The 16,073-nt window shown below is 35.3% G+C and overlaps 1 protein-coding gene across 3 annotated transcripts in view; it reads right to left on the reverse strand.

The window, feature by feature from the left end:
- RAVER2 (ribonucleoprotein, PTB binding 2) overlaps nucleotides 1-16,073 on the reverse strand; it is a 96,388-nt gene that overhangs the window by 16,537 nt on the left and 63,778 nt on the right. For 2 of the 3 annotated variants that reach the window (XM_064589021.1, XM_045897495.3), the window contains exons 10-11: nucleotides 13,113-13,224; nucleotides 11,479-11,615 (exon numbers count right to left, since the gene is read on the reverse strand). In XM_064589021.1, the coding sequence (XP_064445091.1) occupies nucleotides 11,479-11,615; nucleotides 13,113-13,224 (249 nt within the window). Of the gene's footprint in view, nucleotides 1-10,206; nucleotides 10,732-11,478; nucleotides 11,616-13,112; nucleotides 13,225-16,073 lie in introns of those variants that run through there. The other variant, XM_064589022.1, reaches the window with a different exon arrangement.

The following is a 16,073-nucleotide window of genomic DNA, read 5'->3' on the forward strand; positions in this document are numbered from 1 at the left end:
AACCTGACAGGATTATGGGGTGCCTGGCTGGCTCAGTGGGTGGAGCATGGGACTCGATCTCAGGGATCTCAGGGTTGGGAGTTCGAGCCCCACATTGGGTATAGAGATTAAAAATAAAATTAGAAACAAAACCACACACACAAATTAATGGGATTATATAGCTGACCCTAATGCTATCATCGCTCGAGGGTTACTATAAATTTTTAACTACATCTATTTTTAAGTTTTCTCAATAAGAGAATATTTAAATGCACTTTTTGAGAAAATTAATAACTATGGCTCAATGGCAATACCCATTATAATCAACTAGAGAAACAGGATGGGCAGCTCATTTTAAATTGTTTTCTGATTAGAACAAGATCTGTAATTAATTTAACTTGTTTTCTTATCATTATATACTTTCAGGATCTCTAAAACACTGAGGGGAAAATGCTACCCTCTATTTAGTACAGGTAGGCTTTTGTTTTTTTAATTAGAGTCCAACATTTGTTGATACTCACAAGGTTGCACAACCATCACCACAATCTAATTCCAGAGTATTTTCATCACTCCAAAAGATGCCCTGTACCTGTTAACAGTTACTCCACAACTCCTACTTCCCTGACCCCCAGTAACTGTTCACGTTCTCTATGAGTTTGTCTATTCTGGACATTTCATATAAATGGGATCATATAATATGTGACCTTTCATGTCTGGCTTATTTCACTTAGCATAATGATTTCAAGTTTCATCCATGCTGTGACAAAGATCAGTATTCCATTCCTTTTATAGAACATAACATTGCATTGTATGGATATGCCACAGTTTGTTTATGCATTCATCAACTGATTGACATGTGGGTCATTTCCCTTTTGGCTACGATGAATAATGCTGCTATGAAAATTAATGCCCAACTTTGTGTATAGACCTAGATTTTCAGTTCTCTTGGGTCTATATGTAGGAGTGAAATTCCTAGGTCCTATAGTAACTGTGTGTTTAACATTTTGAGGAACTGCCAAATTTTTCCAAAGCAGCTGCACCATTTTAATTCCCTCCCAGCAATGTATGAGGGTACCAATTTCTCCACATTGTTGCCAACATTTGTTATGGTTCATTTTTCTTCATTCTCTATTCTTTCTGTTCTTCAGCCTGGATAATCTCAATTGACCTATCTTCCAAACATGTTGATTCTTTCTTCTGCCTGTTCAAATCTGCTATGCTCTAGTAAATCATATCGGCTATTGTACTTATTCAAATCCAGAACTTCCACTTGGTCCTTTTCTAATAATTATTGCCAGTTTTATTGATGCTTTTCTTGAGGAGAGAACATTTGGAGCTTCTTGTGTCCGTTTTTGCTGATGTCATCTATGGCCAGCATTTTCCATTTAGGCCTATGATACGCTGCAAATTAATTTTAGAGCATGGTTTGAGGCAAAAGTCAGGCTTCATGTTTTCCAATACGGATAATCAGTTGTTCTAACAACATTTCTGTTCTTTGCCTATTTAATTGTTTAGGCATTTTGGTTAAAAATCAGATTACCATTTAAGTATGGGCCTATATTTGGACTCTATTCTGTTCTAGCGATCTATATGCCTATCATCATGCCCACACAGTACTTAGACTGATGGTTATGACTTTATAGCACATCTTGAAGCTATAGAGGAAGTCCTCGAGCTGTGTTCTTTCGTAAGATTCTAGCTTCCTTTGCATTTTAATACGAACTTTAAAAATCAGCTTGTCAATTTCTATTTGAGAAAATGGCTACTGAGAAACTGGTTGGGATAACACAATCTATAGATCAGTTTGGAGAGAACCAATACATTACCAATATTAAGTCTCCCAATTCACTGACATGGGATAGCTCTCCATTCACAGGCATCTTTCATTTCTCACAGCAGTGTCTTATAGTTTTCATTGTTCCTATAAACCTTCTAATTTATTGCTAATTTCATGTTTGACACTGTTGTCAATGTAAATTAAAAATTTTTTTTTCCAATTGTTTGCTGCTTGACACAGAAACTATAGATTTTTGCATATTGCCCTCTATCTTGTTACTTTGCAAAGTTTATTACTTTTATTGATTGCTTTTTAGGGCGATTTTTCATGTAAACACTCATACAAAGAGAGACATTTTTACTTTTCCTTCCCATTTTATGCCCTTTTTTAATTTAATTTTTTTGAGAGAGAGAGAGAGAGAGAGAGAGAGAGCAAGCGTGCAAACAGGAGTTGGAGAAGAGAGGCAGAGGGAGAGGGAGAATCTTAAGCAGGCTCCACACCCAGCACAGAGTCCGACAGGAGCCTGATGCGGGGACTCCATCTCATGACCCTGAGATCATGACCCAAGCCAAAAATCAAGAGTCAGATGCTTAACTGACTGTGTCACCTAGGCGCCCCATTATACCCTTTTTTTTTTTAAAGATTTTATTTGACAGAGAGAGACATAGCGAGAGAGGGAACACAAGCAGGGGGAGCGGGAGAGGGAGAAGCAGGCTCCCCACTGAGCAGGGAGCCCGATGTGGGGCTCGATCCCAGGACCCTGGGATCATGACCTGAGCCGAAGGCAGACGCTTAACGACTGAGCCACCCAGGCACCCCCCCATTATACCCTTTTTAAAAAACCTAGCTGCACTAAATCCTCCCATAAAATGTTGAATAGAAGAGGTATATATTCAAGCCTTATCCTGACAATCTCTTTGTTTTAATAGGAGCATGCACTCCATTTTTATTTAACGATTATCGTCATTCAATTTAGATTTCCTGCCTAGCTGTTTTCTATTCACCCTGTGTTTTTTTTTTCCTTTCCTGACATTTTTTGGCTTAATCAAATGTTCTTAGAATTCCATTGTAACTAACCTATTGACATTTTAGGTGTACTGTTTCGTATTTTTTTTTAAATGGTAGCTCTATGGAGGACAATGTTTTCTATAACTTATCACAGACAGCTCAGGGTTACTGTTCTGCTTCATGTAAAATGTAATGTAAAATTTTACATAAAATGTACATTTGAATAACCCCACAACTGTACTTTCATTCACCTCATACTATTATCAAATATGTTGTATCTATGAACATTATAAACCCCACACTACAATGTTATAATTTTGCTTTTAAATAAAGAGAAAATATATAGTATTTTATTTACCCACATATTTACCAGTTGTTTTAACACCGTAGTTCTCATTGAGGATCAATGTATTGGGTAGAGGACAAAGATACTGCTAAATATGTTAAAATGCACAGGATAGCTTCTCCTACAGACAGATAATTACCCAGCCCACAAGGCCAACAGAGCCAAGGCTGAGAAACTCTACCTTAAGAATAATGAACATTATTTTTATCTGGTTGCTTTCAAGATACCCTCTTTAGAATTACATTAACTTATGTGTCTAGGTAAAATGTTCTTTTTATTTATCCTGCTTTGTAGGGGAAGTGTCTGAGCCTGTTAGATCTGGGGGTTTTTTAAACCAAATTTAGGAATTTTTTTACCATTATTTTTTCAAATATTTCATGTCACATTATCTTTTCCCTCTCCTCCTGGGACTGCAATTACCCACATTTTAGACTGCTTGGTATCATCCCTCAGGTCTTTGGGATCTGTTCACTGATTTTCTGTCATTTCTGTTCTCCATATTGAATAATTTTTGTCTTCACATTAATTGAAACTTTTTTTCCTGTTTTCTCCAATCTTGCTAAGCCCATCCATTGTTTTTATTTTTTCCCCCCAGATACTACACTTTTCATTTGGAGAGTTTATATACTTCTTTTTTAGGTTATATTTCTTGCTGAAAATCCCTACCTCTTCATTATGACTTTATTTTCCTTAGGTTCTTGAACAAATAATAGCTGCTTTAAATAAATCCTTGTCTACTAAGACCAACATCTGGGTTATCTTGGGGTCACCACCACTCCCTCACCCCACCCTTCAGTGGATCCAGCCTTCCCAGTCATACATGCCTCAATCCTGGCACTGTGGGCCTCTTCCCCAGAAGACCAGGGAAAATCCTGCCAACACCACATCTCCAGACCTGTGTGTTTTGTGGGACCTAGTTCCGGCAGTGGCATGTCTCATTTAGCGAGCAAACCACCGCACACCTTGCTGCCCACAATAGGCAAAGAGAACCTCTGCAGAGAACTGAACTGAAGGAAAAAGAGGCCAAGACTCAAGAGCATAGCACACACAACACACGTAGGAGATACTCCCTAAAGGGCCAGGTCAAGGGGAACAGGGAACACAGCATTGAGGGCACTACAGGATCTATTCTTCATAAAGCTATTATTGTTTTTTGTTTTATTTTTAAATATTTTATTTATTTATTTGACATAGAAAGAGAACAAGTAGGCAGAGAGGCAGGCAGAGGGAGAGGGAGAAGCAGGCTCCCCGCTGAGCAGGGAGTCCAATGCGGGGCTCGATCCCAGGACCCTGGGATCATGACCTGAGCCGAAGGCAGCCACTTAACTGGCTGAGCCACCCAGGCGCCCCCATAAAGCTATTACTGTTAAGAGCAAAAGAAGTAGCTGACTTTCCTAACACAGAGAAACAGACAAAGTCAAACAAAATGAGGAGACAGCAAAAAAATCTCCCATATGAAAGGACAGGACCAAACCACAGTAAGAGACCAAAGTGAAACATATATAAATAATGTGCCCGATAGAGCATATAAAGTAATAATCACAAAGATACTCCCTGGACTGGAGAAAAGAGGACATCAGTAAGACCCTTAACACAGAGATTGAAAAAGAACCAATCAGATCAAGAACACAATAAATGAAATTAAAAATACACTTCATGGAATAAATAGGCTAGATGAAGCAGAGGAATTAATTAATGACAGGCAACACAGAGTAATGGAAAGTAACCAAATTGAGCAAAGGAGAGGAAAAAAATTATGCAAATTGAGAACTGTTGTAGGGAACTCAGTGATTCCATCAAGCATAATAACATTTGTATTACAGGGCTCTCAGAAGGAGAGAGAGATAAGGTGGCAGAAAACTTATTTGAAGAAATACTAGCTGAAAACTTCCCAGATAACCAGATTCAGGAGGCACAAAGAGCCTCCCCTCAAAATTCAACCCAAGGAGGGCCACATCAAGACACAAAGTAATTAAAATGGCAAAAAGTAGCAATAAAGAAAAAGTTTTAAAAGCAACAGTAGAAAAGAAGACAGTTACATACAAGGGACACTCCATAACATTATCAGGATTTTTCAATAGAAACTTTGCAGGACAGAAGAGAGTGGTATGATATATTTAAAGTGCTGAAAGAAAAAAAAAGTACAACCAAGAACACTCTATCCAGCAAGGCTATCATTCTGAATAGAAGGAGAGTAAAGAGTTTCTCATACAAACAAAACTAAAGGAGTTCATGACCATTAAATGAGTCCTACAAGAATATTAAAGAGGACTCTTTGAATGGAAAGGAAAACCATAGAGAGAGTATGAAGAGTAAAAAACACAAAAGCAGTAAAAATAAATATATCTGTAAAAATTGGTCAAGGGATTCCTAAAATAAAAGGATGTAAAATATGACACCATATACCTAAAATGTGGGGGGTTGGGGGTAGGGAGAGTAAAGAATGGGTTTAAACTTAAGTGACCATCAACTTAATATAGACTGCTATATGCAGAAGATGTTATAAACAAACCTAATGGTAACCACAAATCAAAACCCAGTAATAGATATGCAAAAATAAAGAGAAAGAAATCCAAATATATCACTAAAGAAAGCCAATAAACCATGAGAGGGTGCAAGAGAAGGATTAGAGAAAATCTATTGAAAAAACAACCACAAGGGGCGCCTGGGTGGCTCAGTTGTTAAGCATCTGCCTTCGGCTCAGGTCATGGTCCCAGGGTCCTGGGATCAGGCCCCGCATCAGGCTCCCTGCTCGGCGGGAAGCCTGCTTCTCCCTCTCCCACTCCCCCTGCTTGTGTTCCCTCTCTTGCTGTGTCTCTCTCTGTCAAATAAATAAATAAATCTTAAAAAAAAAAAAAAAAACAACAACCACAAAACAAGTAATAAAATGGCAATAAATACATGTCTGTCAATAATTACTTTGAATGTAAATGGACTAAATGCTCCAATCAAAAGACATAGGGTGTCAGAATGGACTAAAAAACAAGATCCATCTCTCTGCTGCCTACAAGTGAGTCATTTCAAACCAAAAGACATCTGCAGATTTAAAGTGAGGGGATAGAGAAACATTTATTATGTAAAACAAAGTCAGGGTAGCAATGCTTATATCAGAAAAATAGACTTTAAAACAAAGACTGTAACAAGAGACAAAAAAGGACATTGTATAAGAATAAAGGGGACGATCCAATAAGAGGATATAACAATTGTAAATATATATGCACCCAACATGGGAGAACCCAAATACATAAAAGTGTTAATAACAAACATAAAGGGAACAATTAATAGTAATACAATAATGGTAGGGGACCTTAACACCCTATTTACATTGATGGACAGATCATCCAAACAGAAAATCAATAAGGAAACAATCGTTTTGAATGACTCATTGGACCAGATAGATTTAACAGACATATTTAGGACACTCCAGCCTAAAACAGCAGGATACACATTCTTTTCAAGCACACATGGAACATTCTCCAGAATAGATCACATATTAGGCCACAAAACAAGCCTCAACAAATTCAAAAGATCAAAGTCATACCATGCATCTTTTCTGACCATAATACTATGAAACTAGAAATCAATCACAAGAAAAAATCTGGGAAGAGCACAAATACATGCAGGTTAAATAACATGCTACTAAACAATGAATGGGTCAACCAGAAATCAAAGAAAAAAATCAATAATTACATGAAAACAAATGAAAATGAAAACACAATGGTGCAAAATCTTTGGGATGCAGCAAAAGCTGTTCTAAGAGGAAGTTTATAGCAACACAGCGCTACCTCAAGAAGCAAGAAAAATCACAAACAACCTTACCTTACACCTAAAGAAGATAGAAAAAGAACAAACCCCAAACCCAGCAAAAGGAAGGAAATAATAAAGATTAGAGCAGAAATAAATGATACAGAAACTAAAAAAAAAAAGATCAGTGAAATCAGGAGCTGTTTCTTTCAGAAGATCAACAAAATTGATAAACTCTTAGCAAGACCCATTAGAAAGAAAGACCAAATAAACAAAATTACTAATGAAAGAGGAGAAATAACAACCAATACCACAAAAATACAAACAATTCTAATTGAATATTATGAAAGCCTATATGCCAAACAGATTGGGCAACTTAGAAGAAATGGATAAATTCTGAACAGACCAGGTACTGGTAGGGAGATTGAACCAGTAATCAAAAAACTCCCAAAAAACAAAAGTCCAGGACCAGACAGCTTCACAGGTGAATTCTACCAAACATTTAAAAAAGAGTTAATACCAATTCTTACCAAATGATTCCAAAAAATAGAAGAGGAAGGAAAACTTCTAAATCCTTTTTATGAGGCCAGTATCACCCTGATACCAAAATCAGATAAAGACACCACAAAAAATAAAAATTACAAGAGAGCGAGAACACAATAGGCCAATATCTCTCATGAATATAGATGCAAAAATCCTCAACAAAATATAAGAAAACTGAATCCAAAAATATATTTAAAAAATCATGTACCACGATCAAGTGGAATTTATTCCCAGATGAAAGGGTGGTTTAATATTCACAAAACAATCACTGTGATATGTCACATCTAGAAAGGATAAAAACCATATGATCATTTCAATAGATGCAGAAAAAGCATTTGACAAAGTACAACATCCATTCATAATAAAAATACTCTCTGCAAAGTAGGTCTAGATGGAACATATGTCAACATAATAAAGGCCTTATTTGAAAATCCCACAGCAAACATCATACTTAATGGGGAAAAACTGAGAGCTTTTCCCCTAAGATCAGGAACAAGACAAGCACGTCCACTCTCATCATTTTTATTCAACACAGTACTGCAAATCCTAGCCACAGCATTAAGACAACATAAAGAAATAAAAGGTATCCAAATTGGTAAGGAAAAAGTAAAACCTTCACTATTTGCAGATGACATGATACTACATATAGAAAACCTTAAAGACTCCACCAAAAAACTACTAGAACTGATAAATGAATTCAGTAAAGTTGCAAGGTATAAAATCAATGTACAGAAATCTGTTGCATTCCTATACACTAATAATGAAGCAGCAGAAATTGAAAATAAAAAAACAATCCTATTTACAATTGCACCAAATACATTAAATATCTAGGAATAAACTTAACCAAAGACGTGAATTCTGAAAACTATAAAATACCAATGACAGAAATTCAAGACAAGGCAAAGAAATGGAAAGACATTCCATGCTCATGGACTGGAAGAACCAATACTGTTAAAATGTCCATACTACCCAAAGCAATCTACAGATTTAATGCAATCCCTATTAAATACCCAGAGCATTTTTCACAGAACTAGAACAATCCTAAAATTTTTATGGAACCACAAAGGACCTCAAATAGTCAAAGCAGTCTTGAAAAGGAAAACAAAACTGGAGGTATCACAATTCCAGATTTCAAGTTATATTACAAAGTGGTAGTGATTGAAACAGTATGGTACTGGCATAAAAACACACACACAGATCAATAGAAGAGAAGAGAAAGCCCAGAAGTAAACCCACAATTATGCCAGACAATTATATGGTCAATTAATCTTCAACAGAGGAAGAATAAACATACAATGGGAAAAGACAGTTTCTTCAACAAATAGTGTTGGGGGAAAACCACAGCAACAGGCAAAAGAATGAAACTGGACCACTTTATTTCACCATACACAAAAATAAACTCAAAATGGATTAAAGACCGAAATGTGAGGCCTGAAACCATAAAAATCCTTGAAGAGAACATAGGCAGTAATCTCTCTGACATCGGCCACATCAACACTTTTCTAAATGTCTCTTGAGGCAAGAGAAATAAAAGCAAAACTAAACTACTTGGACTACATCAAAATAAAAAGCTTCTGCACAGCAAAGGAAGCAATCAACAAAACTAAAAGGCAGCCTACTAAATGGGAGAAGATATTTGCAAATGACATATCTGATAAAGGGTTAGTACCCAAAATGTACAAAGAACTGATACAACTCAACACACACAAAAAACCCCAAATAATCCATTTAAGAAATGGGCAAAAGACATGAACAGACATTTCCCCAAAGAAGACATACAGATGGCTAACAGACATGTGAAAAGATGTTCAACATCACTTATCACATGGAAATGCAAATCAAAACTACAATGAGATATCACCTCACACCTGTCACAATGGCTAAAATAAAAAAACACAAGAAAAACAAGTATTAGCAAGGATATGAAGAAAAAGGAACCCCCATGCACTGTTGGTGGGAATGCAAACTGGTGCAGTCAATCTGGAAAACAGTATGGAGATTCCTCAAAATATTAAAAATAGAACCCGTATAATCCAGGAATTGTACCATTAGGTATTTACCCCCCAAATACAAAAGCACTAGTTAAAGGGATACATGCAACCCTATGTTTATTGCAGCATTATTTACAGTAGCCAAACTATGGAAGCAGCACAAGTGTCCACTGATAGATGAACAGATAAAGATGTGGTATATATATATGCAATGGAATATTATTCAGCCATAAAAAGAATGAAATCTTGCCATTTGCAACAACATGGGTAGAGCTAGCGTGTATAAAGCTAAGCAATAGAAGTCAAAGAAAGACAAATATCATATGATCTCACTCATTCCATATGTGGAATTTAAGAAACAAAACAAATGAGCAAAGGGAAAAAAAGAGAGAGACAAATCAAGAAACAGAGTCTTAACTAGAGAGAACAAACTGGTTACCAGAGGGGAGGTGGGTGGGGGAAATGGGGGATGGGGATTAAAGAGTATGCTTATCATGATAAAATAAAGTGATAAAAAATTAAAAAGTTATATAAAAAGTTAAATCATACATGTTTAAAAAAATTTTTTAAGCTTATTGTGCTTCCTCCTGTTTATAAAAGTAAATTTTGCTCCTTGTAAAGGAACAAAAAATTAGAATTGTACAGGACTATAATTTATAAATTTTTTTAAATTAACAACAAATTATGAAACATTTACCATGTGTTTACATAGTGTTTTACTTGATCTTTAATATTTGCATTGTATTTCTGGAATAAATATGACATAATTTGTTTACTTAGTCTTATAAATTGTTGGAAATTTAGGCTGTTTCTAATTTACAAAACTATAAATTATTTATAAACGATTTTACACATCTCTGATAATTTCTTTGGATTTTGTCACTTGTAAAAATAAGTAGCAGACAATGTCCTTACCTCGATTACTTAAATTGTTAACTAATAAAAGAATAAAAATGGAGCCTTATGAAAAGTCTATATGAGGGAATGTTTTCCAGGTTGTGTTTGTATTAATTCATGATTACCATTCCTTGGATATAGGTCTGTTGGCACCTAATTACATCATCTTCCAACCTATATCTCTCCATCTTTTCCACAGGTATGTAAGAGACTTCATTACATATAATTCTAACATCCAGCTGTACCATTTTTACAGAATCTATTTCACCTGTGTTTCTAGTATCCTATCATAAAAGCATAAGAAGGCATCAATGGTTCCAAGCGAATTCACACAGGTTTTCTTTTCTAAAGGCTATTAGAGAAGATGAGGCAAACACAGGTGCTCCAAGGAAATCAGAGTGGAAGCATTGCTCCCACAGATAGGGCAGAGCTGAGAAGCTGATGTGCTGAGAAATAAGAAAGAATCTGAATCAGAATGGTAATTATAAGACTCCCACAATTATATCATCATATACTGCTACCATAATATATACTCCCAGCTTAAGCCACTGAGAATAACCTGAAGGAGAAAAGGCCAAAGTAAAATTGACATATTTAAGTAATGGCACAATATGTCTTTGGAGTATAATACTTTTTATGTTAGTGATTGGTTTAAATGTGAACCTAATAGTGCCTATAATTATGGTTGTGTGTCTGTAATCGGTAAACAGTGGTGAAGAACAGAGGCATTTCCTTGAGTTCCTTAGTTGGGTGTACACTGGTAAGACCACAAGTCAGCAGTTTTTCTGTAGAGAGCCAGATGGCAAACACTTAATCTTGTGGGTCACATAGTCTCCACTGCAGCTATTCAATTCTACCATTGTGGTACAACAGCACCGTAGACAACATGTACATGAATGGACGTGGCTGTATTCCAGGAAAACTTTTTTTACAAAACAGGCAGTGGGCTGGATTTGGTCTATAATTTGTTGACCACTAGTGTAAACACCGCGAGGTAAATATCTAGCGCAAAATGACACTTAAGGTCTTGAACATGTCCTAAAATCCCAAATGAGCAAGGAATATTGTGCAGAGGAGTGCAATTTTACTTTCCTATGATATTACAGGAATCACAATTTCATATTCAGTGAACTCAATATATAGTTGAACCAATTTCTCTAGATATCATCAAAACCTGAGAATCATTTATTTACCTGTGCATAATCACCAAAAGGTTGAGAATAAGAAATGCACTTTTCCAATGTGTGTTGTGATTCATTTCCCTGAAAGACTGCATCCAGAATATTGCTTGCAATTCCAGTCTTCTGTAGAGTGGTTTTATTTGCAGGGGCTAAAGGCAAACATCAATAATATTTTTAGCTAAAAGTTGTTTTGTTATAGATTATAAACAAAATACAAAACTCATTAATTCAACATATTCCCAAACAGAACACAGATTTTCATTTGCCAGTATATATCTATATTTCTTATCCCCAGGAGAAGAATATATAGTATATGATGTTGTCTTGTTCATTTAAAGCAACTGAAAATGGAAGTTTGCCTTATGGATAAATAATTTTGATGGAAACATTTTAAAGATATGTGTCTAATCTCTAAAAGAGGCAAACAAAATGTAAACTAATCATTCTTGTTAATGCAATAGTTGTAACCCTCGATTCTAATTTTTTTTAAAAGATTTTATTTATTTATTTGACAGACACAGCGAGAAGGAACGCAAGCAGGGGGAGCAGGAGAGGGAGAAACAGCTTCTCACTGAGCAGGGAGCCCAATGTGGGGCTCGATCCCAGAACCCTGGGATCATGACCTGAGCTGAAGGCAGACGCTTAATGACTGAGCCACCCAGGCGCCCCGTAACCATCAATTTTTAGACCAGATAAAAATGTAGTAGGTATAGGAGAAGCACATTAAATTTTTTTTCTGGTTCTTTTAAAAAATTACAAATTAATGTCTAGGTTCAAGAGGATACTTTAAAAACAGAGAATATATATTAAAATCTTTAGAATTTATTTTCCCAGATTTGCTGCGTGCATTTACACATTAAACATATACACATAAGGATATATAGCTTTAAACAAACATAAATGGAATCATTTTATGCACACATTTGCTTTTTCCACTTAATTTGCTTTAGAGATTTCATATTAGTACATGTAGCTCTCCCCCAACTGTAACAAAAAGTTGTATTGCATTCCATTTTATGATGATTTATTTTTTATTTAACCATTCCCCTACTGATGAACTTTAAGGCACTTTTCAGTTACACAATTGACAACTAACATTGTAGTGAATATCCTAGGGCCTAGAGCATACCATATTTGCAATTTTCCCTTAAAATTATATTTGATAATTAATTTACCTTAATTAAAGGCCTGAGAAGGTCTTCCAAAAAAGTAAATAAGAGTTCAACTTCTGCCAATTATCATTAGCGCACATATTTTGGGGGTACTTTGCAAATATTCTGGATATATGAGATACACGGAGGTTTAAACCTCTATTTTAGAAATAGATTTAGAATAGAAATGATTCTATATATAGTTAAACATTATAGTATTGCCAATAATTCCCTTGCCTGATGATTTTCTATTATTATTCAAAAATAGATTATATTCTTAAAAAAATGTTACAGAAGATTTTTTCCTTAAATAATTAGAATGCATTTTAACTGTCTTAACTTTAGTTATTCTTTAATTTAAAGACTGGGGTCATAATTTAGGCATTCATAACCAATAAGCATTATTTACTTCCATTCAATTAAAAATTAAAGTAAAACTGATTATGGAAAGTATTTAATAAAACTCCAAAATATTAATACTGAGCTCTCACTTACATGATAAGCACACACTGGGCAACACACTTGCCAAATTCAAGTATGGATTTTTACTGAGCCGTATTTCTTTTGGTGGTTCTCCCAACAGTGAAGTCTGATTCTTAGAGGCAGCCTATTTATCAAAAACAAAACAGTAGGTGTTTAATCAGAGGTACAGGAAAATAAAAATGCGGAAAGAGATTTATTTATTTATTCTTCAATAAATCTAGTCTAGTGTAATAAAAATTTGTGGAACCTCATATTTGAACATATGAAGTTATGGAATATTTCTGGATATTGATTAAAATGATCACATTCCACTTGCTATTACTTTTTCAATTAGTTTTTTTTTTTTAACTATTCCAGAACCATAAAACTTTAGAAATGAAAGAATTAAAGGGCTTCTTGTAAATCCTTCTCATTTGAACTAGGAGATAATTCAACTTCACAAGAAAAAATGAATCCCATATCTTATTTCCAGAAATACTGTTATCTACATTTTCTTATTAAGATTTTTATTTTATAGTATATGGCTACAGCCAAATGATAAAGGAAAGCTTACTTATCTCTGGTTCTAAATACCAAACAAAATAAGTGGATTTAATAAAATCCAAATCCACAGTTTAGAAGATAACCCTAGAAATTCACATTTCTTGAAAATATATCAGTAAATTTTATATAACTAGGTGTAAGAGTTCTAGTATTTCTTTTACAGAAGAAAAGGCTGATTCTTCAGATCATTTCTTTTTTTTTTTTTAAGATTTTATTTATTGATTTGAGACAGAGAGATACAGATAGAGAGAGAGCACGAGCAGGGGGTAGGGGCAGAGGAAGAGGGAAAAGCAGACTCCCCGCCGAGGTGGGAGCCTGATGTGGGGTTCGATCCCAGGACCCCAGGATCATGACGAGCTGAAGGCAGATGCTTAACCATCTGAGTCACCCAGGTGCCCCTCATTTCATTTTGTTCTGAGACAATTTTTTACTTTTCACTTTCTGTTGGTAAAAACTTTTTAAATAAGACAATTCAGATTACTATAATTAAAGCTAGCAGTTAAGTTTTCATTTCAAATTAATTTTTACTTTGTTCCCTGAACAGAATGAAGGAAGTATAATCTCAAGTGCTTATTTCTATATTTGAGAGCAACAACTCCTTTTTTTCTTCCTTATCTGGCCAATATTATTGTATTTGGGTTGCAAAATCTGTCTTGTACAACTTCATAAGCCCCAAAGAAGTCCAGATTTGCTTGTGATATGGATACAGATGTATTTATCTATTCAAATATGCTTACTCAATGTTTTCCATGCTCCAGGCACTGTGGTAAGCATTGATAATACTAAAATGAGTAAGACAGGGCACCTGGGTGGCTCAGCATCTGCCTTCAGCTCAAGTCATGATCTCAGGGTCCTGGGATTAAGCCTTGCGTCAGGCTCTCTGCTCAGCGGGGAGCCTGCCTCTCCCTCTCCCTTTGCTGCTCCCCCTGCTTTTGCTCTCTCTCTCACTCAAATAAATAAATAAAATCTTTAAAAAAATAAAATTCAACACACTCAGCAAAGTTGGAATAGAAGGAAGCTATCTTAATATAACAGAAGTTATATATGAAGTTCCATATATATATATATGAAAAGTCAACAACATACTCAATGGTGAAAGACTGAAATCTTTCCCTCTAACATCAAGAACAAGACAAAGCTATTTGCTTTCACCACTTCTGTTCAACATAATATAGGAATTTTAGCTAGAGCAATTAAGTAGGAAAAAGAAATAAAAGACATCCAAACCAGAGTGGAAGAAGTAAAGTGATTTCTGCTTTTGGATGCATGAAAACCCTAAATGTTACACATATACAGACACAAACTATTAGAATACATGAATTCAGCAAAGTTGCAGTATATAAAATCAACATAATCAGTTGCATTTCTACACACTAACAATGAACGATCCAAAAAGAAAATTAATAATTCCATTTACAACAGAATCAAAAAGAACTTAAGAATTAACTGAAACCCCCTCAAAAGGAATAACTGAACCAAGGAAGAAAAATACTTACTTAAAACTACAAAACATGGCTGAAAGTGATATTTAAGCAGAAATCTCAATAAAGTGAGGGATTAAGCCATGAAAATATCTAAGACTGCACTGTCCAATATGATAGCTACTAGCTACACATGACTACTGAGCATAAGAAATGTGGATAGTTTAAACTGAGATGTATGTGGAATGTAAAATATATACTAAATCTCAAATAGTACCAAAGAATGTAAAATATCTTAATAGCTCAGTACATATTACATTTTGAATATTTTGAATATACTGTATTAAATATTAAAAATGTTAAAAACGGGCACCTGGGTGGCTCAGTTGAGTGTCCAACTCTTGGTTTCAGCTCAGGTCATGATCTTGGGGTCCTGGAACCAAGCCCTATGTGTAGTTCTGTACTCAGTGTGGAGTCTGCTTGAGATTCTCTCTCTCACTCTCCCTCTGCCCCTTCCCCTGCGCATGCTCTCTCTCTCTCTCTCTAAAGAAATCTTAAAAAAAATTTAAAAACATTGCTGGATTAAAAGACATAAATAAAAACTTTCTCTGTCAGGTGCCTGGGTGGCTCAGTCGTTAAGCGTCTGCCTTCGGCTCAGGTCATGATCCCAGGGTCCTGAGATCGAGTCCCACATTGGGCTCCCTGCTCGGCAGGAAGCCTGCTTCTCCCTCTCCCAGTCCCCCTGCTTGTGTTCCTGCTCTCACTATCTCTCTCTCTGTCAAATAAATAAATAAAATCTTAAATTAAATAAAAAATAAAAACTTTCTCTGTCAAATAAAATCTTTTTAAAAAAAAAACCTCTGTCAAATAAATAAAATCTTAAAAAAAAAAAGACAAATAAAAGGAAAGGCATCCCATGTTCATGGATTAGAAGATGCACTGTTAAAAATGTCAGTATTAACCAGTGACCTACAGATTCAATATAGTCCCTATCAAAATTCCAACTTTT

This window comes from Mirounga angustirostris, unplaced genomic scaffold (genome assembly GCF_029215605.1).
Source record: "Mirounga angustirostris isolate CCGP_5_RB_7025 unplaced genomic scaffold, mMirAng1.0.hap1 SCAF_4, whole genome shotgun sequence".
Lineage (NCBI taxonomy): Eukaryota > Metazoa > Chordata > Mammalia > Carnivora > Phocidae > Mirounga > Mirounga angustirostris.